Source organism: Falco biarmicus, chromosome 4, assembly GCF_023638135.1.
Source record: "Falco biarmicus isolate bFalBia1 chromosome 4, bFalBia1.pri, whole genome shotgun sequence".
NCBI lineage: Eukaryota > Metazoa > Chordata > Aves > Falconiformes > Falconidae > Falco > Falco biarmicus.
In genome coordinates, this window is record NC_079291.1 from 76241394 (window position 1) to 76269275 (window position 27882).

The window sequence follows — 27882 nt, forward strand, 5'->3', positions numbered from 1 at the left end:
CAGAGCGGGGAGGGGGCGGAGCGGCCCAGCGCCACACTCGCGACACGGGGCACGGGGGAGAGAGCGGTCTTCGCTCGTCCCGGTGGGGCGAGACCCGCCGCAGGACGGGAGGGGGATCGGACGTGGAGCGTGCGGGTGGGGGGACGGGCTGGCGCCCCCCGGCCGCACGCGCGTGGTGGCAACCGAGGGCGGGGCGGGCGGGCGGGGGTGGCGGGTCACGTGGCGGGCGGGTCGCCGCCATTTTGTCCTGCGGAGGCAGTATTTAGGGCGCCGCGCCCGGGCCGCCGCGCACTGCCGCCGGGACGGAGCTGCGCGCCGCCACCCACCCCCCGCTCTTCCGCCCGCGGCCGGCCCCTTCCCCTCCCCTGCGGTGCCTGCAGCCGGCCTCCGCCCCATCTCTCCCGTCCCTCCTCGCCTCCGCCATTTTGTGGCCGAGCGCTGCCCGCGGAGGACCGGCGCCGCGGCGGAGCCCCCCGCCTCCCCCCGCCCTCTCGCGCTCCTGCTCCCAGCGGCGCCCCGGCCCGGCTAGGCCCGCGCAGCCATGTCCTCCGGCGCCAGCCCCGAGTACGCCTCCTTCTTCGCCGTCATGGGCGCCTCGGCTGCCATGGTCTTCAGCGGTGAGCACCCGGCCGGGGGGCGCGCCGGGGGCGGAGGAGGGAGCGCGGTCGGGCTCGCCGCGGGGGCATCGCGGGGGGGGGAGGGGCACACACCTTCGCCGCCCTGCTGCCGCCTCGGCGGGGCGGGATCCGCGGTGGCGGGCCCGGCTTGGCCGCGGGAGGCGGCCCCGGGACCGGGGAGGGCTACCCTACCCCTCCCCCCCTGCCCCCGGCTTCATCCGGGCTACCGGGGCGCGGCGGCGGGGGTCTGCGCGGGTGACGTCACCGCGGAGCCGGCCGTCGCCGGCGGAGCCCCCGCGCCCACGTGACTGCGGCGGTGCCGCCGCCCGGGCCGGCCCCGCGGGGGCGGCCGCGCCTCCCCGCCCCCTCCCCGCGGGGCCGCGGCCGGGCCCCCGGCGAGCCGGGCCTGCAGGAATGGGGGGGGTCTTGCCGGCCAGAAAGCCGGTGCCACCACAGCCCTGGTAACGTGCGCCATGGCGTGCCAGGCCTGCTGCCGCGCCTGCCTCCCCCGGGGCTCGGTCCTGGGGGCGGTGAGCCCGGCCGGTGCCGCCGCAGGGCTCGGCCTTTGCGGCCTCCCCGGCCGGGAGGGTCGGGCTGCCTCTCCCGGGGCCGGGTGCGGTGCTTCTCCTGCCACAGAACTAGGACAATTGTTTTAAAGCGTTCCTTGGATAACGCAAGACCGATATTTAATGGGATTATTGAAACCTAGCTATGCAGGCAGTTCAGGCTTGGAATCAGCTTTAAAAAGGTTATTGACATTAAAAGGAAGTGATAGGCTCCTGACCTTCCCTTGGCAATGGGAGATGCATGAAGTACTGAAAAAGGGAAGCTCTTCTCCAGTGGCTGTCCAGCTGCATCTGGAATCAGGGAGCCTCAGTGCGGAGTAAATTGGGTCATTCTGTGGTATCTGCTCTCCCTGTTGGAGACTCTTAATGCTGAGACCCATAAATGCTGTTTTACACTAGAAGGACCATCATATGATGCCTTGGCTCTCTGGAAGCCTGAGGGAACCTTCTGCAGAAAATGACTGCTGTTCTGACTGAGCACTTACTGTTTCCTGTTGGGTGCAGACCTGCTCTTCTGGTTGGGATGTAACACCGGGAAAGCTTCAGCTAGGTATTTTTTTCCAAATGCAAGTGCTACAGTAGCTAGGAATACGAGAACTAGAAACCGGTCTGATTTTTCTCTTCTGAGGGCTTAGCCAGTGCCTCTGCATGCATTAGCATATTGACTTGTCTTCATCTGCTGCCTAATTTAGCTCCCGGCTGAGGAATCAAAATGCTCAAGTATTGAATTGGCTGTAGCTTGAGTTGCATACGCTCATGTGCTTGGAGACTGATGATAAAGTAGCCTCTGAGATGGTAGCTAGGTCTGCAAGGCAAATTTGTGGAAGCTGCTCTTGACTGATTAGTCTGGTAGATTAAACTGTGTAAATAGCTAAGTAGACAGTGGATCAAAACTAATATTTGAGAGGAAGCAGTCTGGTCATGCTGGTGTTGGCACCATTGCCTAGTGTCACACCAGCCATGTTCTTGGGTTTTTTTTGCAAATATTAAAGCCAAACACCTGACTGGCTTTTAGTCTTGTCCAGTTTGTAGGATGCAGATGTCCTGTGCTGAAGGCAATTAGGGCCTGCCACCTTGGAGCTGAAAGATTGTGTTTGCACTCAATGGGTAAGGATTTTTCGGGAAACAGCATGGCTGGAATGGTGTGGGAGCCAATGTTGGGACGACTGACTTGGCTAATGCAGATAATGGAGGAATAGACTGAGACCTGGTTACTTGGAAAGGAACAGCCCACTCACTGCCTTTTGCAAAAGAGCAGCTATTAAAGTCCTAAATAGTGAGCTTTCTTCCTGAGAAAGGAGTCACTGGATTCCTCTTGCAAAATTGAACTCTGAAGCAAAAGAACATGGTTGTGTGGCCTTTTAGACACTGGTTTTGATATGCGAGCTTCCTTCAGTGCAAACATCAGTGAGGGATGCAAACCTGAGGGAGCTTTTTGATAGGAATTCAAAGTGTTCCTTGGCACAACTTAACTGGAAATGAAGTGTTTGCTACAAGCTGTGCGTTTGATAGCATGGTACTGTGGGATTGCAAGTTAAAGGGGAAGGCTTGAGTTGAGTAATCCAGAGTGAGTGCATAAGCTATATTGATGAAGGTTTGGTAACCATCATGTTGCTGCTGGTATATGACTGGCCCTTGATGCAGATTCTGTCAGATGGTCTTAATACTAGCAGGTCTAAGCCATGAAGCATTAGTCTCGCAAGGACCGATGTCTGTCTGATGGGTTCAGTCACTGGACAGCAGGTTATAGATACTGCTGGTGCAAAATTTATTTCTTAGTTGTGAATGTTATCAAACTGCTTGATTTGTGAAGTAGCTTTGATTTTTTTTTAAGACAATGTGGTAGAGGTGTCAATGTAGCATAAACTAAAACTTGCAGTGTCATGTAGCTTTCCTTACAGAGATGTGACACTACAGCACGTTCTGATGTTAATTTGATATTAGTTATTGAAACATTTACCAGATTTAGAAGCAAGGAGCTAAGTCTGTCTGGACAAGCAGTGTAAAACTATGTAAAATTGTCCTAGATCAGTGTTTATTACTGTGGTGATAGTGTCTGGCTCGTGCTGTATCTGAAGATCAGATTCTTGTGGAGCTTGTAGTTCTGAGACCTGTTTCTAGTAAACAGGTTCAAGTTCTATACTGTCCAAGCTAGTTTGATGTGAAAACAAGTGGTTTTATGTGGTACTGTTTGACACTCAAATGTGAACTGCTGATGGTAAATAGATAGCAGAACTTACTCTGGTCAGCTAGTACTGCTGGCAGCTAGAAAGACTAAAGCAGGCTGCTGTGACCTTGGTTGTCTTCAAGCCTGCTTACTCATTTGCTGATTACAACTTGTTGTGATAGCTAAAGTTCCTTTATTTCCAATGTGTAAAACATGTGGCTGGCTCAGTGTCAGGTGCTGTTGAGTGAACAAATTATTGTGGCTTTTCCATGCCAAAATGAAGCAGCATAGTATTGGGCAGAGCTGTCTGATTCTGCACTTGCTGATGCTCTTTGTAGAAAAGCATGCTGTCCCAGGTGTGCCCCACGATGGGCTCCCTAATGTGGTAAGGAGTGTTACTTGGACCTGCAGTCTGGATGGATATTCAGTGCCTTCAGTACTGCTTCACTATCAGGCATCTGGAAGACTGCTAATGGAACTCTAGCCAGCAGTGTTATGGTTAGGCCTCTGTCTTGTTGCTGCAGAGCTAGCAAAATAGCACCTTACTTTAAACTAGAGCTGCAGATAATTGTAGCAGTTGGTTAGCTATTAAGAGACCTCCATGGTGAAATTGCTGGCTCAGAGCATCTAGCTTGATGCAGCTGGCAGTTGTGTGCAGTCTGATTCTAGAAGGCATCATGACTATAAACAGCTTGTAGCCTTGAAGGAAAATTATACCGGTGTTTCCTGAAATACTGTCTCTTGAGGGGTGGGGAGTTGGTAGAGAGGAGAGCTGCTTCTCAGTAAGCAGTTGTAGACCTCATCCTAAGAGGAGCTTGCAGATTCCTTAGCTGTAGTGTGCAGGTAAAAGTGAAATGGCAGAACTGAGTGCAGCTCAGTGTAGTCTTCTGTTCCAGATCACTAGAGTACTTCAAAGGCCTTGTGGTATGGGCAGGAAAAATCAGTGTGTCAGATGTTTGAGCTACCGGACTGTCTACAGTAGAGAGACTAGCTTAAGCATTCATCCTTAATGGCAGGTAAATTCGTGGACTGTAAAGACATAAGTGTTGTAAACCAGATAGGCAGTATTTTTACAGCTCTGTTAATTTAACAGAAGACATCTCAACATGGGCATTATTTCAACTTGGTAAATGCTAGTCTTGAATATCTGATAACCAGATTGAACAGCAATATAAACAGTTGGCTATACAAAATCTGGCTTAAGCAGATATGCTGTCATTTGTACTGTGACTTCCAGCTGTACCTGATGGGACTCCTGTCTCTCTCTGAAGGCACTGTAAATGACAGTCTGCAGGTACTTCCCCTTTGATGGGAACATTCAGAGCAGCAGTGGAGACAAGTTCCAGCTGCCTCAGGACCTCTTAGCCAACTTTCTTTCTTCCTTCCTAAAACTAGTCTCTTCAGTCTGTCCAAAGGCTGACTGATTTTGAGCAGTAGTTGGAAGCTGGAAAACTTTTCAGCCTGGTCAGACTGTTCAGTGATTCTTGAAACAGTGGTTTCATAGAAGTGCATACTACCACCTGCTTGTTGTCCTCACCACACAGTAAGACATATAACTTGCTGAACTTGCTTCCTTTAGACTGTTAATCTTGTGAGCATGATGCTTCAAGTTAGTCTGGCTGCAGGTGTGTCTGCTGGATGCAGTCAGATGATCTTGGTTTTCCCACACCTCAGAAATGAGGTAGCTTAGCTGTGGCTGCCTCCTGGTGAGTGGTGTAAGCTGCTGTTGGACCAGCTAAACAAAAAGGGCTTCTGCTAATGGTATAACAAATAGCTTTTGCTAGTCAGTACCTGGAGTGCAGTGGTCCACCCAGTCTGTAAAATGAGTCATCTTTGGGGTTGTAGGGGAACTTGGATGATACACAACAAGTAACTGGACTTTGCTGCTTGCAGAAGAGCAAGGCTGCACTGTGAAGTGTCAGCTGTACCAGCTTTAAAAAAAAACAAACCAAAACAAAAGGCTTTGTGTGCTGTGCCAGACAATCCAGAGTACAGATTGCAGCAGTCTCAGCTCCTTGGGGCAGTCGACTGGTAACTTTTCTTTGGACTGCTACTATTGCAGCAGCTTCTTGAGGAGCTGATAGACTTCTTAAGTTCTCACTTACTGAACATGAGTAAATGGCCTGCTAGCCGTTGACTGGTTGATAATGCTGTAAGCTGACAGTCCTAGGCTTGTTTGAAATCCCTACACCCATAATCTAACACTCTTAACATTAGGTAAGAACAAAAAGCGTGTCCTGTAATGGGTGTCTCAAAGATATTTTTTCAAAGTCTACAACTTCCTGTAGGGCAGCTTAACCCTTCTGGTGTTACTGCTGGCAGACTGGCTATAGCCAACCTGCAGTGTGATCTGAATTTGCATAGGCTCCAGATACAGTTCCACTAATGTGGTTGTCTCTTCTGTGGAGGTGCAGCTGGGCATAGCAACAGGGTTTTTCCACAGCAGCCATGGAGTATCCATTACTGTAATCGGAGGTAGAGCTGTGTTTGTGTTAAATGGGGTGGTGTGGGGAGGGGCCTTAGAATACCAACGAGGAGAAGCCTGTTTCTTTGAAAATTCCCAGGTTTCTGTCATGGCAAAGCAAGGATTGTACTTGACCTGGATATCACCTCTAACAGTTCTCCAGCCACTTAACCTGCTCAAGGATGAACAGGCATTGGGGTGAATTGTCTGCTGTCTGTCTGGTTCAGAGGAAGCCTACTTACTGCAGAGGGCAGCCCATTTGATAAAAGGCTCCAGATGTAAGAACTCATGCAGAATGGTGTCTCAGACTTGCTGTGATAGTAACCCATGGTATCTTAATTTGAAAGTTTGACCTGTTACTAGCTCACTTCCTAATGCAGGAAGAGGCTGCATATTTAGTGCTGTGAAAATCTTTCCCACATTGCAGTGTGAAAATCTGCTTCTCCGGATGGGACATGGGAGGAATCACAGGCCTAAATGGACCAAATGCCACCAGAGTGTGGCTGGTTCAAAACTTCTGTTCTTGGGCTAAGCATGTCTGAATGTGGTGCAGCTGCTGAAACTGGATGCATGCAAATGCATCCTGTTGCATTCCCTGGCTTGAAGACTCCTGACAATGTGGTCACTGTCCATAGGTGCATATCTGTCTGCAGAGCTTTGCAGAACTGATGCAAGGCCTTTGGTAATAGCCTCTTTCTATATTGAGGGAGTGTCGCATGAGGTGACTTGCAGCTAACTTAGCTGCAAGATTAACGTTCTCTGTGCATGACCTTACTGAGCACTGTAACTATAGCTACAAAGATTGGTCCTAATACTTGGTCTTGCACTTGATCTGAACAGCAGGCTGCTTGAGCAGTGACAGTGAGTATCGGAGGCAAAGCTGTACTGAAAGGTCCTGGCAGTGCCAAGACTACAACTGGTGTTCAGTCCTTACCGAAGCTACAGACTATATGGCAAGTTACTTTTTAGTTTGTAGTTCATCTTGCAGCTGCACAGCTAAACTACCTCTGCTAACATTTTTGTCTCATAGAAAGTAACAGCTATGGTGAGGTGCCAGGCAAAATATCCACAGCCCTGTGGGAGGTTTTGTCCCCAGGAGCAGTACTGTATGAACTCTGACTTGTGAGTTCAAGGAGTGACTCTACAGAAGTATTTCAAAATCCAGCTTTGAAACGGGCTTACTTGGGAGTAGTTGGTCTTGAGTGATGTATAAAGTACTTCCTCGGTATTATACCACCATTGAACTTTTAAATGGCACAGTTCCTGGTTATAGACTGGAATGGCTCCCTTCTGTGGTAAAGCTAGGTAGGCAAGGTCCTTCTCCAGCTGCCAGGTAAATGTTTTGATAGCTCAGTGTCTGTACCCTTTTTAGCTTCATTGATTGGTCTGTGTGTTGGAGGTAATGGAGCTGTATGATCTGAAGTAAATATGTGGAATCTTAGTGTGTAGCTGTGGTATAGCTCTTGTATCCCTTTCACTGTCTTCCACATAGATCTCTTCAAACCCTGTTCACTGAGCAGATTGTGGAAAACATGTCCTTCCAACTCTTGATTAAGGGTAATTAAATGTAGCATGTGAAGCACGTGTGCTTCAAATGCTCAGAGCTGCTGAGAGGTACAAGTCAAGATGTGCAGGAAGATAGACCTAGTGCCAAACAGCTCATGGTTGAACAGCTCTGCCATCAGATGGCTGTGTTGTGGTGGGGAGCAGATACAATCTTTGCCACTTGCACTGTAATATTGGGTATTGACAGAGGTGTAAGGAGAACTTCTCAGGCTAGTGAAGAGCAGCAAGGTAAGCTGCCTTGTAAGATACTGGAGATGCTGCTGCAGGGGACTCCAGTTGGTCAGGATGCTGATAAAGACTTCCTTGGGAGCAAGTGTGTCATGCTGTGAAGCTGTATGTGTAGCATCTGTGACTGTCCACCAGTGGGAGTGTAATAGGTCTTCAGGGCCATCTGAAAACTAGCTGCTGCAGAGTACATGTAGACTGTATTTGTTGATGTGTCTAGAGCTAATTCGAGGCATAAGCTTTTGCCTGTTCCCTAGCATTGGAATTTAACAGCTGGGAATTGACAAACTTCTGCTGATCTGCCCTTCCCCAAAAGCTTAAGCAGGCAGGCTTTCTGTAAGTGGATTACAAAAATCAGCTTCTGTAATCCATCACTGCATTAATTGCAACACCTTTAACTTCAGACTTGGGGGAAGTAATGACTGATCTAATCTTAAATAGTGAACTTCCTCCTAAGCCTGTTTCTGGAAAGGTTTAGAAAAAATTCAGGAACCACAAGAGAAGTGGCTTCTGCTAAAGGCTACATAGCCAGTCTAGATAGCCTGAGCCTTGATTCCACTTCCAGTCCTTAGAAGCTGTTTCATCCAACAGAAAAGATTCCTAATTCAAGTTACATCATTATCTTTCTGGTCTTCCTAGGGGCTAGACCTTTCAACAGTGCCATCGCTGATACTGCTTAGCTAAGCCTGTGTGCTGCTTTCCAGGTTTGGCTTACATTTGCAGGTAAAAACCTGTCTTCTGTCTTGGCTTAGGCTTCCTGCTAAGCTGGATTCTGGTTCTGAATTGCACTGCACAGCCCTCTACATCTGGCTCAGTGGCAGTCAAGGTTCAAGAGTACAGGGTTGCTAGTACAGAACCAGTTTGTAGTTGATAATGAGGTTTTCCCCTCAAGTTTTGTAACTAAAACTGAATTTCCTTCTGATAGTGGGGCTTGTGTTAGTGCAGTGGTGCTACCTTTAATCTTCTGAAGTTTAGTACAAAGCCAGGAGGATTACTGCTCAATTCTTGACTGCTCAAAGGTAGGCTTTATGTAAATGCTGAGGTAGAAGCAGGAAAGCACATATCCTAAGCCCTTTGAATACCTCCCAGCAACTCCTAGGCAGGTGTGCCATACCATACTTGGATGCTGGTGTAACGCAGCTACACATCTGTGTGGAACAAGCAGCTGTCCCTTGTAGAAATCTGTTTTTAAGCAGGTGGAGCAAACTTAAATAGTCTTTGAACAGTACAGATTTGAAATTCCTTTGGGTTTAATACTCTAACAGCCTTTTAGAACTGGCAAGAGCATTTTCATGCTGAATAAGAATTACCTTTGACTATCAGCCTGATGGTATCTGAAAAGGAGACAACCTGCCCTTCCACCTTGCAGTGCTGCTTCAAAGCCTTAGTCCTGGATGGCTGTTCACCTGGGTATGACTTGGGTGATGGTGAGTGCAGTCCAGAGTTGAGTTTCTAGAGTACTCCAGAGCAAGGCTGGAAGGAAAGGGATCTTTTCAAGTACTTCCTAATCCTTTTTGTTTTTGTAGACGTTTTGTGAGACTAGTACAAAGTTTAAGGCAGGAGTTTTTGGTACAGTGCTTTGGGACTCTTCTAGCAGCTCTCCATTAGAGGTGATAAGCCCGTGTTCTGCTGTGGAAACCAAGCTTTGGATTCCTGTGTTGGTCTCTGCATGTCAAGTGTTTACACAGGTGGTCAGCAAACCTTAGGGGTAAGATGGTTATGGTCCCCTCTAATGTACAAGCCATATTCCACTTTGTGGTTCCAGTGGCTGGATTAACAAGTGTTTGGACCTGAACCCTTCACAGGTGAGACTATTGACACATGAAGAGGGTGTCATTTCTCCAAGGAATGAACTGCAGCAGTAATATGTGAGTTTGTTGCTATCTTGGTATGTGTCTCATGAAGCCGAAATGGCATGTTTAATCCCAGGTCAAAGCACAGGCAGAAAAAGATTCCTCTTGTGGAAGAAGGGGCCCCAGGAAGGTGACTTGTTAAATGTTAGGTGCATCAGAGAACTCGGCCCAAGTGGCTTAAAGCCCAGTTACTGTAAAACCTGGCTTTCAGCTGGGTTACATTCTGCTGTGGTGGAAAGACAAGCGTTGCTGTTTCCTTTGCAGTTGGGCTGGGTAGAGCCTCACAGTGTGGGCTCTGCAAGGGCACAAGCTCTGAAGCAACAAGTTCAAATTTGGACCTTGGGTTTTGGTTGCTAAATGGGCAATTAGTGTCTGCTGGGGAGTATATCCTGCTGCGAAGCTGGCTTAGGCTATTCTGTTATCAGTGTTTGAGCAGCACCTTTTTATTGATCTGGCTTTGGTCTAGGACTCTGGATAGGTCACTTCCCCATCTCTTGGGGGAATATGCCTGGCTGACAAACCAAGTAGTCAAGTGACCATGTTAGTTTTGGTTTGCACAATTCTTCCTTGCGCTGACTCGGCTGTTCTAATACTGCAGCCTAGTGAAGGAGATTATATTTGTGGATGTCTAATGCATTTTTTTCTCTTCCAGCCTTGGGAGCTGCATATGGAACGGCAAAGAGTGGCACGGGTATTGCAGCCATGTCTGTTATGAGGCCTGAGCTCATCATGAAGTCAATCATCCCTGTTGTCATGGCGGGTATTATAGCTATCTATGGCCTCGTAGTGGCAGTCCTTATTGCCAATGCCCTCTCACCTTCTATCACACTATTCAAGTAAGTTGCTGCATCTGTTGGCTTTAAGTTTGTTCTGTCACTATTTTCGTGCTGCTCAGTGAGTGGATTTTGCTCAAGACCCCTGGAAGGACTGTCAATGCTAAATGCTTCTAACCTGGGCTTAAGAGTGTGGGCTGGATTTTAGCTGTCCTACCTGTTGCCTTAGCCTCAGTGGGAGTGCTGCCTGATTAGCTTGCTGTATTGGCTAACAGATCAGACATCCCACTGCTAGAGATAATGCAGTGGTTTATTGAAAGAAACAATGTACAGCCAGTACTGGGATATGCTTCTTTCATGGTGCCAAATTCTAGAACTGGTATACACAGGTCTTTCCAACACTATAATCAGACTGTCTAAATAGTTCTCCTGTTGCCTGGGAGATGCAAGTGAATAATTAATATTGCTTGCTGTCTTATGTGCTGGTAAATCAATCCTCAAGCTATACATCAGGCCTCTACGCTAGCTAGTTTGAAACTTAATCTGCTCTAGGCTTTTGAGATTAGCTGGAACTGGCTTGATTGAGACCTCTGAATAAAACAATGCTTCTGAGGTCTTAACAGATACCTGTGTCGCTGTACAAGCTATAGCTGAGTAGTGTGGTTGGTCTAATAAGCCATGACCTAAGAATCAGCAGGTACAAATGCTCCTTTGCAGTTTACTTGGTGGCCAGATACTGATAAGGACTGCTCCTTGGGTACTGCTGCCTGGAAAAGCAGACCATTCCTGTCAGCTCTTGCAGTGCAAGATAATAATAACTTGGATGTGCTATGGCTGTATAATTTGCTAAAGGTGGGAGGCAAAAAGCAGCTAGTAACAGGCTACACAGTGCCTTGGGACAGGCATTACTGCAAGCACTAGCCCATGTGTCTGTAGTAAGTACAGCTCTGGTAGCATGTTAAACCTGCAGCTGACTGAAGTGGCTACAGACAAGCTGGTGGACCAGTAGCTTAGCTTAGTGTATGAACCATACTGGAATGTCAGCTGAAGACCTGGCATAGCTGCCCATTTTGAGTATCAGAGCTAGGAGGCTCAGGAAGCATCTGCTTCTGAGATGCTGTGCTTGCTTAAGAGTATAGAAGCTCTTTCTGCAGGAAAGAGGTTTACTCTAAATGTTAATTATTCTTTTGGGGAGGGTGTGTGTGTGGGGGGGAGCTAGCCTGAAGTTGAAGGGTTGGTGTGCTGTTGCTTGCTACTGAAACTCTTTTCGTCTCTCCTACAGGAGCTTTCTTCAGCTGGGTGCTGGCTTGAGTGTGGGCCTCAGTGGTCTGGCTGCTGGCTTTGCCATTGGCATTGTGGGTGATGCAGGTGTACGGGGAACAGCACAGCAGCCCAGGTTATTTGTGGGCATGATCCTGATTTTGATCTTTGCTGAAGTCTTGGGTCTCTATGGCCTCATTGTTGCCCTTATCCTCTCCACAAAGTAAATGTCATGGTATGATGTAAAGAGATGTAACAAATCCACATTTAAAAAAAAAAGCTCCAGAATGAAAATGGTCTCTCCAATGTGTACAGTTGTCCCAATTTGGTAGTTGATCTCTTGTAAATGCGCGATGTATGTTAGTGACTTGTCTGTCCTGTGTGTACTTCAATATTAAATTGGATGGGCTGCTCCAAGCCTACTGCATGGCTTGGGGTGGCCTGTGTGCAATTTTCCACCCATTGCTGTTAGTACTTTATGTATAAATATGAACTAGAAATGTAATTTTTTCTCTTCACTGGATGTTTATTTATAAAAGACTTGACATGTTCATACATCTATGGAGCAAGGATTTTCAATTTCCCATGCTATATATTAATCTTATATATAGGTAATTACACTGTGGGGTCAATTGTAAGTGCAGAGAATTCCTTGGATGTAACTTTGATTCTAAAGATTGCTGTAGTGTCCTGGTATTGGAGTATGAGAATTTTGTGTTTTATTACAGCAATTGTCCGAAACACTCCTGTGTTTCAGTAGTAATCGCGTATGCTCCGGCATCAGAGTCGTGCACCCAGTGTTGGGTTACAAACTTATACCATGTTTCCAAATAAAACTTCCTCACTACATTGCTGTAATGAGTCCTCTGCCTCTGATTTCATGCTTTTGCTGCTCCTTTAGGAAGAGGAGGTGTTCCTTCAAGGGGCAGGCAGGTTCTTGAAGTGACTGAGCACCATGCGGCAGTGATGCTGTCATAACTGTTAAACTGTTCCCTCTTTCTCCTGGGCCAGTAGCGATGCTGTTTCCAGCTGCTGCCCACAGGCAGTACTCATGGTGAGGAGGAATTGCAAGGCTGTTGCAGTGCTGTGCTCACCCTGATCAAGCAGTACACCTTTGCTCTGGCACATGGTAATGCCATGTAATAGGCTGTGCAACATGGCCTGAGCAGACAGGGTCAGGGAGCAAGGGTGCGGGCTTCAGCATGTGACAAGGAATAGGAGCTACTGAAGAGCTTTTAGGCAGCTTGTTATGGTGATGGCTCTGCGGAAACTTAGCTGGTTGGAAAGCTGCACTGTTAGCAGCAATTGTCTGAAGTAACTAAATGATAGTGTCATCAACAAAACCAGTTCACTCAAGAACTCATTTTTTTAACTAGTAAATCAGAAGCGTTTAAGCTGAGAAGTTATGTTCTCATAGGTAGTGAATGCTGTAGCCAGGTTCTCTTGTGGGGATTTCAGTGTTGCAAAGCAATGCTAAAGCTTATATGGGAAATGTATGTTGGACCCCTTCAGATTAGAGCTTGTTCCATCCAGATTGCCTGTGGGAAGTTAAGGATCACCTTAATCTTTGTTGTGCAGTTTGGAGAGCTGCTCAAGCTCTACCCTTTTCAAGCCAAAATGTTACTAAAGACCTACTGCTAGTAGCATCTTTGTGATCAGACTAAACTGAGGAATCTGGAGTGATCTGTCAGAACATTTTCTGTCACCATACTTGGGACTGGAGATGTGCTGGTGGTGTACATGCATTTCACCCATGTGCCTGTGCAGCAAACAAGTCTGATGTAATTGCCATGAAGAGCTATGGTCAGAGCAGGAGGAGTTCACTGAAACTGTTTGGAGCATCTCGCCTGGCAGGAGCATTCATGGGCCCAGGCCTGGTGGCACCTCATGCACCTTCTGGGTAGCTGGTCTCCAAACTGGGGACCATTCAGGAAACTTCAGCTATGAGCCAATTGTTTTGCTAGTGTGTATTTTCACTGTTTTTTGTGAAGGTGTAGTTTTAAATATTGCTGATTATCAATAATTAATTGGCTTATTCTGTTTGCTAACTCATTGTCTGCATTCATTTATAGGCTGTCAGCTGCTTGGCTTTGGAGTGAGCTGTACTGCTGGTCTTGTGTTTCAGAAGGGCTTTTCTTCACAGCAGTCTGGGCAGTGGTGGTGCTTGGGCTGTAGAGGTGTAAGCTGACTTAAGGAAAATCCTGGATGCCTGCTTAACCATTGCCTGGGATAAGGGGAAAAATTCCTGATCTGAATTGTGTTGATCATTCTTCAGCAGCAGTAGATTCTAAACTTCTGAATTAGGCTTTACGCAGGGGTCAAACATTTACAGAAACTGTAGCATAATTCTCTCTCAGCACTGATGGCAGTGAATTCTCTTTCCCAGTATTTCCATGTAGTCTGATAGAGCTTGCAGCTAGGAGGGGGGTGAGTCACAAATTCAGGCTGTCTAGAAAGCATGTGCCACATTGCAGTTCTGGTGAGAAGCATTGTATTTTGCTTTGTGTAGCAGAACAGGAGAAAGTCATGGCTGGGGCTGCAAATATGTTTTAAGATCTGGTTTTACCTTCTTTAAGGGGAACCTGCTGCCAGCCTTGATTTTTGTCAATTTACAATATGAGCAAAATGCGTCTAAGAGAGCAACCATCAGAGAAATGCTGATGGTAGTGCTCCCCTCTAAGAGAAATAAGCAGTGTGAAGGCACTGGTCTATAGGAACTCTTTAAGATCCGATTGTACCTTGGGTGACACCTTGCAGAAGGCAGTTACTAGGCTCAGGGTGGTGATGGATACTTACATCACCAAATGCAGGCAAAATCCTATTGATGGCATTTTTGTTCACACCTTGGAACATCAGGCATTTCTCATTAATACATAAACCCACGCAAGTCAAGAGAACAGAGCATAAAACAAAAACTGGGGTTAGCATGTGGAGGTGGAGGATTGCTTTGCACTGAGTACCTGCAGATATGCCAGGAATAAAGCTAACAATCTGAGTGTGTTGCCTTGGCCAAGTGTTTTCTGACAGCGATGCTCCAGATCCTCATTGATGACTCCCAGGTGAAAACTCGCATTTCAAGTCCTTCACTGATGCACTTGCATCAGCAAATTGCTCAAGTGATTCAGGGCATTAAGAAAATAGAGGACCTTTTGGTTCTTTTCCTTCATTTACTGATGGCAGCATGCTAGATCAGAGTGCAGTCCCATCTGGCAGGGATTGACTTTTTATTTGGTTTGGAAGAGAACAGGCAGTCTCAGAGAGTGAAATGATAGACTCGTAAGAGTTCCTGATGAAAAGAGGTGGCGTCTTCTGGCACATAAATAGTCCTCTGTAACGTGGCAGATTGCGTGCCTGTGAGTGTGCACTGCAGAGTGAGTCAGCCCTGCAGAGAGAGAATGGAGTAGGGTGGCTCTGCAGCAGCAGCAGAGGGTAAATGTCCATTAGCAGTCAGTTCAGGCCAGGTGAGGTTAAGGGATGCTGCTTGCATAGATAATGCCTTCATAGAGCTTGCTGACCTTTCTCTTTTAACTCTTTCATACTGGCGCTTTTTCCAAAGGCTGCAGATTAAATTTTTTTGTTCTTTTTCTTTTACTGCTCTGTTGGAGAAGCATTTTAAGCAGTAGGATTTTATCTGTGCTTCCTCTTGCCTTGGGAGACCTGGTTTAGAGAAGTGTAGTAACCTGGAAAAGTAAATAAGCTTTGAGGAAATAAAAACCTCATTAAGAGAAACTGATCCCAGAAACTAAGCTGCTGCTTTCAACTACAGGGTAGCAGCAGATCTAATGAAAACAACTCTCAATAAACCTTGTTACTTCTGCAGTCTAACCATGGGGTTCTTGATTTTGTGGCTTTTTACATCCAGCCTTACTGTACAAACCACCACTGTTCTCAGGTGAGAATTACCGGTGTCTCTGACACATGGGACTTACTTGCCACCATTGTGTTAGCGTATCTCTTTCTGCTCTACAGGTATTAACCATCTTTTTCTCTTGACATAAATTAAACCCAGAGTAAGTCTGCCCAGTGCTAGCCACCACTTATCCTGGAGTGGAAAATTTCTGTTTCAGGGTCAAAGGATTGTGTCCCAAAAAGCTTCTCCATTTTTGTTCCTGTTGCTCACTAATGAATGCTGTTCCTTTTCTCTGCAAGCTACGCTTCATTTAGCTCCCAAGACAGCCACAGCTTTGCAACTGGTATCGCTGAGTTTCTCTGGAGCATATCACAGTGCCAAAGCATGCAGAAAAAATCCTCCCCCAACCTTACAGTGTGTGAAGCCTGAAGCTTTCCTAGGGGCCCAACTGCAGGGTCTCAGGTGACTCCCACAAGGTACCCAGACAGTTGATGGTTCTCACTAGCCTGTGAGAGTGTGAGGTGGGTAGCGGGAGGGCAAGATGCGGTTCCTGGAGAATCAGTGGCTTGTGTTTACCATCTTTCTTTCGCTGAGGGGACGAGATGCACTCAGCACAGGCTCAAGTCCTGGCTCTTCTGAGTTTACCAAGGGGATGCTGGTTGCTACTTCAGTCCCGGACCATTTTTTTGGCACTTTGAACTGTCCTGTCTGTGCTCTTAGACCTGTGCTTTCCTCCTTCGCCTTTGGGAGAGGGTAAAGGGGTGACCTCAAGTGGCAGAGAGCAGATACGGCCACCTATACCTAATGGTTTTGTCTGCCTAAAGTAGGCTGACGACAAACCTTAGGAAATCATGTATATTCCCAAGATTAGCAGTGTGTTCTCAACTCATAGATGTGAACAGCCTCCTGGCTGTTGTGCACATTAGCGCAATTTCTTACATCTCATTGTGAATCCACATGAAAAACTAGAAGCCAAGGCTGCATCTCCACAAGCACTTCATTTGGCAGCAGTGCTAGGATAAACCCTCCCTCTGGACACCTAGACCTTCTTTCACATCTGTAGCATGCACTCCCCCTGTTTCTCCCAAGTGTGCTGGTACAACTTCTCACACTGCCAGGCAGTGAATCTAATTTGGGAATCGAGCCAGGTTAAAAATAACTTGACCTGAAGAAAAAAATGTTTGCTGAAGAAAATGCAAGTGAAACGACAGCATGTGATTCCCTCAGCCTGTTACTGGGGCAGTAGAGAGATCATGCAATTAATAGAGGAGTGTGCAATTATTGGTGACACAAGACAGGGTTAATTTGATACTAAGAAATGAGAACATCCAAAGGGAATAAGACTTAAGCAAGACAGATACATGACATAAAGTTGGGCTGAGTGACATACCTGCAGCACTGATGAGGCAAATTTCCATACCTTTCACCTCAGCACGGTTCTTCTGTTCTTCCCAGAGCACAGAGGGAGGTCTGGGCCATTTTCCAGTGTTGTGATTAGTGGTATGCTTCAGGGCTTGCAGCCTAAAAGAATGTATCTCTGTCACCGAAGCGTTGGCAAAGCTGTGTCCGTGGGGTGGACCTTGTGGCAGGATCTCATACAGTGGATGTTACTATCTTTAAGTATTTGCATTTACCTAGCTGTCTTTTCCAGTATCAAGTTACTGCCACAAGTCCATTAGCTTGTACATTCATACAAAAGTGCCCTGGTTTGGCCACAAACCAGGCAAAACAAAGCCACAAACAAGGCAGTTTTGGTGCTGTGTATTCCTTTTGACATCTGAATTCAGTTTAGCAGCTTGGGAGGGTACTTCCTTCCTCGCTGTCATTTGCTCAAATAAGCAGGCCTGAGATCTGCTTTTAGGATTCATTTTCTAATCTTCTGGGTTTGGAGTCTCCGCCACTTCACTTGTACTGAAGCCACATACCATTCCCGCCAATGTGCTGTTGGGTGTCCCAGACATGCGTAATTTCAGCCACAATGAGGGAAACCTGCCTGAAGCCATTTTTAGCCTCAAATTCCCAAGAAAGTGCACATAGTTTTCCTGGCCTCGACTAACATCATTCCCAGCTCTCTGTTTCAGGGGCCTTTACCTGGCATTCTGCTGGCAATAAGAAGCAGTTTGTAGTGTGGACAAGCACTGACATCATGGAATGTTAAGTACAGCATAAAATCTCATTAAAATTCAATTCCTGGCCAAATGGTGATGTTATGTTCATGCACAATTACATTCCCCGTGATTTATCTTTTCTTGGTGTGATTAATCAGCAGACCCTCTATCAGCATGGTGCCTAGGCACAGACCTTGATGAGACACTTGACTCTCTCTGTGATACCATGGGACACCAAACAGGATAAACCTGTGAGTGAGCATGCTAAGTGGGCTGCTGCAGCACACAGCAGTCTGTGGAGCAAAGAGGATGGAGGGGAAATGGAAGCATCTGCCAGCAGATGTTCAGGAGTGTTGAGGATGCTGGCTTTAATTTAACAATGCATAGTTCTTGCCTTTAACATTTTGGAGATCGGACATTGTTGCCTTTCTGGCCATGGAGACTGCAGGGCCCCTGGTGGCACAGTCTGCTGGAGAGAAAAGGCAGGGGCCTGGCTGTAGAGCACAGAACAAGCTTTTCTGTCTTCCCTCCCAGGCTACTGCTGACTTGTCAAATGACTTTAGGAACCTGCCTACAGCAATGCTGTCAGCTTGGAAAGTAACATTCAACAGATATAATGGCTTGCCAGTCTAGGTTGCAGTTAACTTTTTTTTTTTTTTTCCCCCTGTAGCTGAGACTGAGAAAGGAACGCTGAAGGGAGAGTTCCAGAAACTTAACTTTGCCTGAGCCAACAGTTCAAATTTCATTTTGTTAGTGTAATTATTATTGTGCCCAGCCAGATTTCTGAGCAGCTATGTGCTTTGCAACACTTGTCTACCAGCTTTCAGGGCCAAGGATCAGCTGGTCCTTTGTGACAGGGCCATTCAGCATACCTGGGTCTGCCTGGGGTTGTCATTCAAGAAGTAAATAAAGCAAAAGTAAAAGCAAAACCTGCATAGTGGATGCAGCCTGCTGGCCCCTCACAGGTATGGCGTGTGTGCTGTCCCATGCACGTGCAGTGTGTCACAAAGCAAGCAGAGCAGTTCCTCCGGGCAGAATCATTCCCCAGAGAGGAGCAAGTCCACCGTGGCCATTCAAGCCAAGGTTACTTATTCACAAATTCACAGAATTACAAGTCATTAGGAACCACTAATTCACCTCCCCTGACCTCTCAGGCCATTCAGCTTTGTCTGATAAAAAGTAATGTTTCATGGGTAACACTTCTTCCAAAAAGTAATCAACCCATAGGCATGCGACAGGGCTGCCCAGCCAGCACTGATGGTGCTGGTACAGGAGCTGCATCATGGCTTACTAAGGGCTGCTGGGTTGGTCCTTGGCTGAAAGATACCAGATAGTAGTGAACTTGTGAGGCTTGAGCTTACTCTCATCTGTCCTGGGGCTGACCCTTAGGACACAAGTCACTCCCCACTGGCATCAGACCTTTTCAAGTGCGTTTCATCAGCTCCATGTTACACACTGTGGTGAAACACCAGTGTATGCTGCCACCAGCCCCCTTGGAGGCTCCAGTAGGGAGCGTTATCACTTGTGTTTTAACGCACAGGGTGAATAAACCAGATACTGAAAGTAAATCCCCCAAGATGCTCACTGCGCGTAGGGAGGGCTGCAGGCTCAGAGTCCTGCACTGCATGCTGCTAGCGGGCCAAGCAGGAACCTGGGCCTGCAGGGCAGAGGGGCCTGCCACCCTCCCACCTGAGGCGGCCAGGCCAGGCCACAGGCCCTGCGGACAGCGTGAGCCAGCAGAATACCGCAGCCCGAGGACAGCCGGGGAAGGGAGCTTCTTCACCGCCGGTTCTCCTTCCCCTCCGGCCATCCAAGCAAGGTCGTGGCGGCGGAGGACAGCGGGGCCCGCCCGCTCCCCTCAGCCGAGTAGCCAGTCAGCCTCTGCGCCGACCTCCTCAAGATGGCGGCGCCTGCCCCATGATGGCGGCTGCAGGGGTCACGTGCGCGGGGCGGGACGCGCGGGGAATCCCAACACGTCACCTGAGCGGCCTCACGTGACCGGGAACCAGCGGGGCAAGGGGGGGCCGGCCCCGCCCCGCCCGCCCCGGCCCCGCCCCGCCCGCCCCGGCGGCCCCGCCCCGCCCGCCCCGGCCCCGCCCCGCCCGCCCCGGCGGCCCCGCCCCGCGGAGCCGGGAGCTGCACCGGGCCCGGCCGGAGCGGGTCCCGCGGCGGGGCCTTTTCCTCACGGCGTAGGCCCGGAGCCACGGGGAGGGGCGGGGGCCCACCCACCACCTGCTCCCGGGGCGGTGCTCCGGCCCCCCCGCCCCTCACCGGCTTCCCCGTTCCCGCGGAAGCCGCTCGCCGCGGAGCTGCGGCCTGGCCCCGCTCCGCCACACCCGGTCCCCGCCCCGTCCCCGTCCCTGGCCCCGGCCGCCGGGGCGCTCCCGCAGCCCCGCGATGCCGTCCAACAAATCCGTCTCCGACGCGCCCATCGTCCAGTTCACCAACTGCCGCATCCTGCGGGGCCACCGGCTGCAGAGGTGAGGGTGCGGGGTGCGGGCGGCCGGGGGTGCCGGGGGTGCCGGGGCTCACGGCCGCGCTGCAGAGCCGACCGGGAAGCCGGAGCGCCCGAGGTGCTGTCCCCAGGGCCCCCGTGCGCAGCTGCCGGCTCTCGCCCCCCGCCCTCCCGCTGCCCCCCGGCCCCTCCGCCGGGTTTCATCCCGAAGGAGACGGGCGGGCGTGAGGCGCGGCCCCGCTCCGCGCCCTCGTCCCTCGCTTTGCCGCCCCTGCCCGGCCCCGTGGCCACCGCAGCTACCGCAGCTGACGGGCTGCCCGTGAAAATCCCGTTCCCGTGAGTTTTGTAAAGCCGGAGGCCGGGCAGGGGGAGGGCTGCCGGCGCTGTCGCTGCTGGAAGAGCAGCTTTGCCCTGGTAGACATCAGGGGCCCCGTGGCGGAGGGTGCTGGTGGGGTCTGTCCTGCCCGAGGCCACCCCTGTCACTGGGCCATGGCCACCTGCTCCCGTGTGCTCCACTGCAGATGTCACAGGAGCTTGGTGTGTGTCCTCCTTCAGGGAGGACCTGTGGGTGCGAGAGGGGAAGATCCTCAACCCGGAGAAACTCTTCTTTGACGAGAAGGGCTCTGCTGACATCCAGCTGGACTGTAAGGACAGCATCATCGCCCCCGGCTTCATCGATGTCCAGATCAACGGTACAGTGAGGCCTTGTGCAGAGGGGTAGGGGGTCCCAGGTTTGTCCATCCCAGACCTTCAAACCCTGCTGCATGTGTACTGCCTGTGACCAAGCGCGTTTCAGCTGCTCGAGATAGACGTGAGTCACCAAACCAACGATAAAGAACAATTTTGCCCATGGTTGCTGCTGTCACGTCACTGATCCCCTTTGGCTAGGCGGGGTTTTCAGCCCAGCTTTCCTCTTAACCTCATTTTTATCAACACTTTATCCTGCCCCTGCGCTGGCAGGATGCCCGCCCTACCCTCTTTAGGGTATCTCCTGGACAGAGGGAGGACAGAGCAGGACTTCTCAAGGGAACAAACGATACGTGCAATAGCTCTTTCCTGAGGGTCAAGAATGGCTTGTTCGATGGTAGTTTATGTTGGAAGTCGAATCCCCTTTTCAGTGGGAAATCCTCAGATTTTTGCCCCACATCAAAATACAAATTCAGTGCTCACAAAACATGGGAATGCTGTGGGGAAGAGCCCTTCAGTAGGACAATTGGTTGGATTTGTACTCACAGCGCCTCATGAATGTAGGACAGAAGTGCTGGTGGAACCCTTTGCTTCTGGTCGGTGCCATACAAATGGAGCAGCTCACTCCAGTCATGCAAAATGTTTCTTTGGCGTTTTTGGGTGGGAAAATGTCCACTGGGGAAGCTGCAGTTTCATCTCGGTTTTGTTCGTGGTGCAGGAGGCTTTGGGGTGGACTTCTCCCTAGCTACAGATGACTTCAAATCAGGGATTGACCTGGTCAGTCAGAAAATCCTCTCCCATGGAGTGACCTCCTTCTGTCCCACCCTGGTGACCTCTCCTCCATCTGTGTACCACCAGGTAAGGGACTTCCTCCCCTCTCATCCGCAGGGTGATAAAGGGCTGAGGTTGGTACCAAGAGGTGAGAGGGCCAAGGCTGGACATGTAGAGACTGGAATAGCTGCCTTGGTGCAAGAGCCATGGGCAGGAGGAGCTGGACTTTACCCCTGGATTTCTTGGCCTTAACCTTTAGACTGCTGAGGCACCTATGTCTCCCAGGCCAGCTTTGCACAACAGGGCTTGAGCTGACTTTTTCTTTGTAAGCTGTGTTTGGCTGATGGTCTCAAGTGGTCCAGCGGCAAAGCTCTCTCCAGACCCAACATCTGGATTTGTTTTGGCAGGCTGGGGTGCTGTATCTGGGATGCCATGTCTGACAAACCCCTTTTCTCTAGGTTCTCCCTCAGATCAGTATAAGAAACGGTGGATCCCATGGAGCAGGTATCCTGGGTAAGTGGTTTTGTCCCTTGCTGTTCTCCCTGGTGTTACCCTCATTAGGCAACTATCTTGCTGTTAGGGAAAAGAAGCTGCTGTGGGGACAGCATAGTTGGGAGCTGGAGCTCTCTCGATGGGAGGGATATACAGGTGGGCCCAGAGCCGCTTTCTCCCTCAACTTGTGCCTGACTGTTGCAGTGGTCTCGGTCGTTGTACCCACACAACTCCAGCCCTTTTGGTGTCTTGGCTTGGCCAGTTGCCAGCATCTTTTGCTGTGCTGAGCTCCCAAGTTACCTGAGCCATGTGTTTTGCTGCAGGAGAGCGGCAAGAGCTTGACTGGAGCAGGGTGGACACAGCAGGTTTCTTGGTCCTTGGTGCGGAGAGGAAAGGTCATGGCTTTGTGTTCCTGTTTGGGCAGGGGCCCATTTGGAGGGACCGTTTATCAGCAAGGAGAAGAAAGGAGCGCACCCAGAACACTGCCTCCGCACCTTCGAGGCAGGTGCTTTCCAGGACCTACTGACCACCTACGGGTCTCTGGACTGTGTCCGGATAGTCACCCTGGCCCCAGAGATGAAGAGGAGCAGTGAAGTGATCCAGGAACTCACCAAGCGGGGCATCTGTGTCTCACTCGGTAAGGGCTGGGGCAGAGGGGGCTTAGGGAGACTCTGTCCCCCCTGTGCCACACGGGCCAGGCAGCCCCTCTCAGGGGTGCAGCATCTGTAATGGTGTCTCAGTGCAGCTGGGCGGAGTGGGATTTTCTTTGGCCTGGCCTATATGGAGGAGACAGACCTGTCACAAATGGGGACCTTGCTCGACACTGCAAATCTGTTGCCCTTTGTACAGTAAGGGCCAAACATCATATGGATTGAGGAGCCCTTCCCATTTAACACCAAGTAGCATTCGGTGCTGCTCAAACACAGGAGAGAATAGCAGTCTTATGTGAATAAAGATGTAATCGAGAGTTGATGATGTGGTGAAGTTCCACTGCTACAGGCCTTATTTGACAGGTGAGATCATTTTCCAAGGGTTACTGCTGAGTTTTGATAATGCTGCTTTTCAACCAGAAGCGCTATAGGAGACCTCTTACTCCAGTGTCTTTTTTTTTTTCTTCTTTTTTCTTTCTTTTTCCTTTTTTTTTTTTTAAAAAAAAAAGGAGAGGGGAGTTATTCAGGGTGAAATTCAGCCTTAAGTGAGAAGGGGATTCATACAGCGGAGCATCTCTTATCTCACAGCCACACAAAGTGAAAAACTACAGAAAAGCATGGTTTGTCCACAGAGCATTAGAGCTGCCATCTGTGTTGGGGAAAACAAAATGTTCTTTCTGGATAGTTTTATCCCCATATTCTTTCCTGGCAAAGTCCTTGCTGTCTCTACTCCCTTGATACGTCTCTGTAATGCCTTTAAATTTCCAAGGACAGCACAAAGGCATGTCCTTGGACCTGTAACCCAGCCTGAAGGCAACTTTTTCTGAGCAAGGCAGCATTTGTGATGGTTGTGATGTGAACAGTGAATGTGTTCAAGCAAAACAACCAGCCATGGCCAGGCACCTCTGTGCTGAGGCTGACATCTCGGACATCAGCCCAGGGTGGGGCATCAGAGTAGAGTCCTAGTGACAGAGTGTCTCCTCTCCTGTAGGGAAATAAATGGAGAGATGGGCAGAAGAATGTGTTGGTCTTTGTTCCCAGGTCACTCAGTGGCTAATCTCTCCCAGGCTGAGGAGGCTGTGCAGCATGGTGCTACCTTCATCACTCACCTCTTCAATGCCATGTTGCCGGTGAGTAGCCGAGGGCGCTTGCTGTGCACTGGTGTTGCTCTTGGTGCTTTCTCTCCTGCTCCCCACAGATGCATGTTCTCCCCAGCTTGTTTTGTACCAGGCTTTGCAATGAGGTTTCAGCGCTGAACCTCTGGCTTCAGGTTTCCATTGCCTGATCTAAAAGAGTCCAGGCTGTAGCAAACTTGAAATTCAAGGAAGTGCCCACATTTGTCTGGTAGAGAATTGAGCGCCCAGCTGCCAGGCACTGTTTGATAGAGATGGCGGCTGCGTCACCTGAGAGGAAGGGTCTTGGCCCACGAGTCCTGGTGATGCTCCACAGCTTGTTCTCTCTCCCCTCGGGCAGTTCCACCATCGTGATCCTGGAATCGTAGGGCTGCTGACAAGTGACAAGATTCCTGCTGGGCGGAGGGTCTTCTATGGTATGATCTCTGATGGCATCCACACCAACCCTGCCGCCCTGCGAATCGCCCACCGAGCCCACCCCAAAGGTGAGCCATGAGAGGCCCACAGAGCGTCACCAGCTGTCCTGAGCACTGTGCCATCTCCCACAGAACACCCCTGCAAGTGCTCTGGCATGCTGCCCTCACTACCTAAATGAGGTCACAGCCTCGTGTGCTGATCCACAAGCCCTCTTGTCTTGGTCAGATGTGGCTAGGGACACCTTGGCCCCGCTGTAGGAGGACCAGAGTGGGGCAGTGCTCAGAGCTGCAGCAAGAGCTGCAAAGCTAACGCAGCCTCTTTCCTTGCGTTCCTCAGGCTTGGTGCTAGTGACGGATGCAATCGCTGGCATGGGGCTGGCACCAGGTCGGCACACACTTGGTCAGCAGGTGGTGGAGATCGATGGGCTGAACACCTACATTGCAGGTAAGTGCCTCTTGCTAAAGAGCTGGGGACAGCACTGCCACTCGTGTCCATTCCTAGAGAGCTCAGCGCACCTCACAGTGCTGTGCCACCCTCTTGGGGTTTGGTGCCTGATGGCTCCACTGTGATTTGGCCCTGGGGAGAATGAGGCACCTCGTAAAGAGGAGAAGGTACCCCATCTTTGTGGAGGGAGGAGGAATCTGTCAATTTGTAGCTGTCAGCAACACTTTTAAACACCTTGTTGCCCAGTGTCATGGATGCCAGAGGTTCCAGCAAGGTATGAAGACAGAGAAATCCTGCAGATATTTATTGTACCATGTCTTTACTGTAACACTGCCACTTCTTGCTAACTAAGCTCCCTAAGCTGCAAGCAGTTGGAGACTGGGAAGGTATTTCAGAGAAGGATCGTTCCTTTCTCAGTTCCCTTCCTCTGTCTCTGGTAGCAGGTGCCCACATTGTGAACTAGTTTCACCCAGTCCGGGCCTTACGGTGGAGCTGTGGGGTGACATCCTGGCACCTCTCCCTGCACTGCCAGCATGGGCTCTTCCTTGCTGCATTCTGTCACTTGGCAGCAATGGCTGCAGGCCCTCCAACTGGCTCCTCATGCAGCCCAGGTTTCTGCCCATTCTGGTCACATTATGCTTTCCCACCATCCTGCTTCCCCTTGCTATGAGTTCTGGGACCCACTCAGCGCCATCCTGTTCCTCTCCCAGGCACAAAGACCCTGAGCGGTAGTGTGGCAACCATGGACACATGTGTGCGACATTTCCAAGAAGCCACAGGTGAGTGAGCCTTGCCCACAAGCTGCTGCTCCCTATGTTGACACAGGAAGAGGTATCACTTTTGCCAGCTGTGTCTGCTCCACTAGGGAACGTTCCCTCTCACCTGAGGCATGATGAGAAGCGCTGGGAACAGTGCCACTGGCTTCAGATGCGCACCTTTTTGAGGGGAGGTTTGATTTTAACCCATAGTACTAGTGAGAGGTGAACTGTCCTACTCCTTTCTCACAAAGGTGAATGATTTTCCCCTCCCCATACCCTAGGTGTTCAGTTTGCCTCTTCTCGCTTCTCTCCCATAGTGATGTTTCTTCTCCCCAGCTCCATCCAGCTGTGGTGAGGTTGTTCCAGCTCAGGTCCCTGCTAGGCTGACAGTTGCCTTAGCCAGGGGAGTTTGGGCTGCTCTAGCAACAGAGCTGTTTGTTGCCCTGTCTCCTTCCTTCTCTGTCCAAGGGTGCTCAGTAGAGACCGCGTTGGAGGCAGCATCTCTGCATCCCGCCCAGCTCCTGGGGATTGAACACAGAAAGGGAACACTAAATTATGACTCCGATGCAGGTACTGGTATGGGCACAGCAGGTACTGGTATGGGGACAACGGTGTGAGGGCTCCCAGGTGCTGGAGCAAAGCAGGGGCTGCCGTGAACACATCTTCATCCCCTGTTTCAGTGCGAGCTGTGAAGAGACTTGCTCTGCCTGGGATTTGTTCTGGACTTTTGCTCCAGTAGTTTTTCTCTTGGATGCTGGTGGTGTTTCATGAGCCCTTTGGAGAGACCCCCACATCTCAGCCAGGCATGGAGCAGGGCTGCCACAGCAAGGATGGCACCACACTGCCATCCTGCTGCTGTTTATGGGGTGGGGAGAAGCTCTTCTCCAGGGCCCAGCTCTTCCCAGCCATCTTCAGATGTTCCATTTCTCTGACAGCTGCTTCTTTTCTTTCTTGTCCAACGCAGATTTCCTGATGCTGAATGATGGTCTGTATGTGCAAGCCACATACATCGAAGGCAAGGAAGTCTGGAGACAGGATGCATTAGGCATGTGACGCTGGGCTGTCCTGGTGCCCTCTGAGGCCCCCTGGCACTGTGGTTAGCAGTTTTGGTAACCACCCCACTTCTCTTTTTTTTTTTCCTAATTCCTTCTGCAACTCCCTTAAAGGAGCCTCATACCAAAGAGCTGCGTTTTCCAGCCCAGCTGCTGCTTCCAGTTACAGCCATGCCTGCAACAAATTTGTTGGTGCTCAGTTGGTGGAGTGGGGAAAGCAGGCAGATCTGTGTTGGGGGGGAATTGTCAGTCCCTGGACTGACCCGAAGGACTGCACAGCCATCCTGCATGGAGTCCCCAGACAGAGGTGCTCCTGTTGCCATCTTAACAGCAGTGTGAAGCAGTCCCAGCCTTTGCACTGTTTTATACAGCACACGCTAACCTGCCCTGTGCCCCGAGGCAGGCTCAAGCCATTGCCATTCCTCTGCCTGCTGTTTGCCTCCTCCCGGGCAGTCGTGGCTGGTTAGACATCAGCTTCCACCAGCTCAGCTCGCAGCTCTTCACATTAAAAGGTTCCTGTTGTGTCAGCAGAAGTTGAGGATCGTGTTCTGATCCCCCGGCAGTCCCTCTGTCCTGTGTCCTCAGAGCAAGGCTGGTGCAGCTTGCCAGCTTGGTGCCATTGTGGGGCTGTGAATCCACACGGGCTGAATCCTCAGGGCAGAGATCAAACCCAGGAAAACAGGTATTGCTGGTCCTTTGTGCCTTTTCCCTGCATGGGCATTGAGTCAGCAGCACGGGGTTTCAGCTGGAGACATGGACAGCATCCTGCCACAGAAGGCAATGGTCCTCTTAACCCTTTGGTCTGGCTGGCTGGGTTCTGTAGGCTCTGTGCCCAGCCATACTAATAGAGCCTTTGCATTGTCGGATGGGTTTGTGCCATCAGGCCACAGATGGGAAGCTTTTGCTTTGGGGTATGCATCCAGACCGGTGGTGACAAGCTTATGACCCCTCGGTCCAGCTCAGGGATTGAGGAAGAGGAGAACTGCAGTGGGATTCTGGCCTTTCAAGACAGTTGCTGATAGCTCATTATTCCTGTGCTTATTATTATCTTCTCTGATACTTGACTGTCAGCTCTTTTACTGACATTTGGACGCTTCTGTGCAAAGACTGATGGTAATTTCAAACCTACCACAGTCAGAAGAGCCTTGCGATAAGTCTTGGACAACCTCTGATAAGCCTCAATTGAATTAGATGGGTTTTGTAGTGAGGGGAGGGCTTAGACAAGGGTTAAGCCTTAGCGAGGGTGGAGGTTGTAAAGCAAGACAGAAGTCTGATCAAGATTGGCAGAAGTGTGCTGATTTTTCCAGTACCTTTTTATAACCTCGAACAGCAACATTCGGAAGTGCTTTCCTAGCACTTTAGAGCCCTGCTGGAATAACTGGCAGCCTTGGAGAATTTCTAACATCAACTGCCAATGTCAGCAGAAACTAAAACCTCCACGACTTCAAGCATTTGAAAGAGATGTCAAATACTGTGCTGCAAAATGTGACGTGCTACAGCATTACGAGTCTCAGCGGGGCCACTTCTGACTGCTGATGAAAAAAATCCAAGGGAAATATGCATACGGAACAAGG

The 27882-nt window shown here is 49.9% G+C and overlaps 2 protein-coding genes and 1 long non-coding RNA gene across 5 annotated transcripts; 2 read left to right on the forward strand and 1 right to left on the reverse strand.

Moving 5' to 3' along the window:
- The first annotated feature begins 240 nt into the window (after positions 1-240).
- On the forward strand, positions 241-12340 carry ATP6V0C (ATPase H+ transporting V0 subunit c). The gene is made up of 3 exons (XM_056336073.1): positions 241-617; positions 10111-10294; positions 11514-12340. Exons 1-3 carry the CDS (start codon positions 542-544, stop codon positions 11716-11718), a joined length of 465 nt encoding a protein of 154 aa, XP_056192048.1. The 5' UTR covers positions 241-541; the 3' UTR covers positions 11719-12340.
- On the reverse strand, positions 11997-19450 carry LOC130148006 (uncharacterized). Its single transcript, XR_008821439.1, has 2 exons — positions 16732-19450; positions 11997-15171 (listed from the first exon to the last, which is right to left on the reverse strand). It is a non-coding gene; the product is annotated as an uncharacterized LOC130148006 (long non-coding RNA).
- A 97-nt stretch (positions 19451-19547) lies between these two features.
- On the forward strand, positions 19548-27881 carry AMDHD2 (amidohydrolase domain containing 2). 3 transcript variants are annotated; one of them, XM_056335458.1, is made up of 12 exons: positions 19548-19929; positions 20460-20596; positions 21310-21449; positions 21821-21875; positions 22279-22491; positions 23546-23634; positions 23978-24122; positions 24391-24498; positions 25209-25277; positions 25725-25826; positions 26221-26301; positions 26423-27881. In XM_056335458.1, exons 1-12 carry the CDS (start codon positions 19847-19849, stop codon positions 26773-26775), a joined length of 1575 nt encoding a protein of 524 aa, XP_056191433.1. In that variant the 5' UTR covers positions 19548-19846; the 3' UTR covers positions 26776-27881. The 3 variants fall into 3 exon arrangements, 2 of the variants coding, with proteins under 2 accessions (XP_056191433.1, XP_056191434.1); XR_008821344.1 differs by lacking the exon at positions 26423-27881 and having other exon boundaries at positions 25364-25826; positions 26221-26267; XM_056335459.1 differs by having other exon boundaries at positions 26221-26608.
- Position 27882: the final 1 nt, after the last annotated feature.

Excerpts from the sequence above, each read along its gene's own strand:
- ATP6V0C (XM_056336073.1), top strand. The coding sequence starts at position 542 with ATGTCCTCCGGCGCCAGCCCCGAGTACGCCTCCTTCTTCGCCGTCATG. Across the intron at positions 618-10,110 it reads GGCTGCCATGGTCTTCAGCG|CCTTGGGAGCTGCATATGGA; the intron begins GTGAGCACCCGG and ends TTTCTCTTCCAG. Across the intron at positions 10,295-11,513 it reads CCTTCTATCACACTATTCAA|GAGCTTTCTTCAGCTGGGTG; the intron begins GTAAGTTGCTGC and ends TCTCTCCTACAG.
- AMDHD2 (XM_056335458.1), top strand. The coding sequence starts at position 19,847 with ATGCCGTCCAACAAATCCGTCTCCGACGCGCCCATCGTCCAGTTCACC. Across the intron at positions 19,930-20,459 it reads CGGGGCCACCGGCTGCAGAG|GGAGGACCTGTGGGTGCGAG; the intron begins GTGAGGGTGCGG and ends GTCCTCCTTCAG. Across the intron at positions 24,123-24,390 it reads CCACCGAGCCCACCCCAAAG|GCTTGGTGCTAGTGACGGAT; the intron begins GTGAGCCATGAG and ends TGCGTTCCTCAG.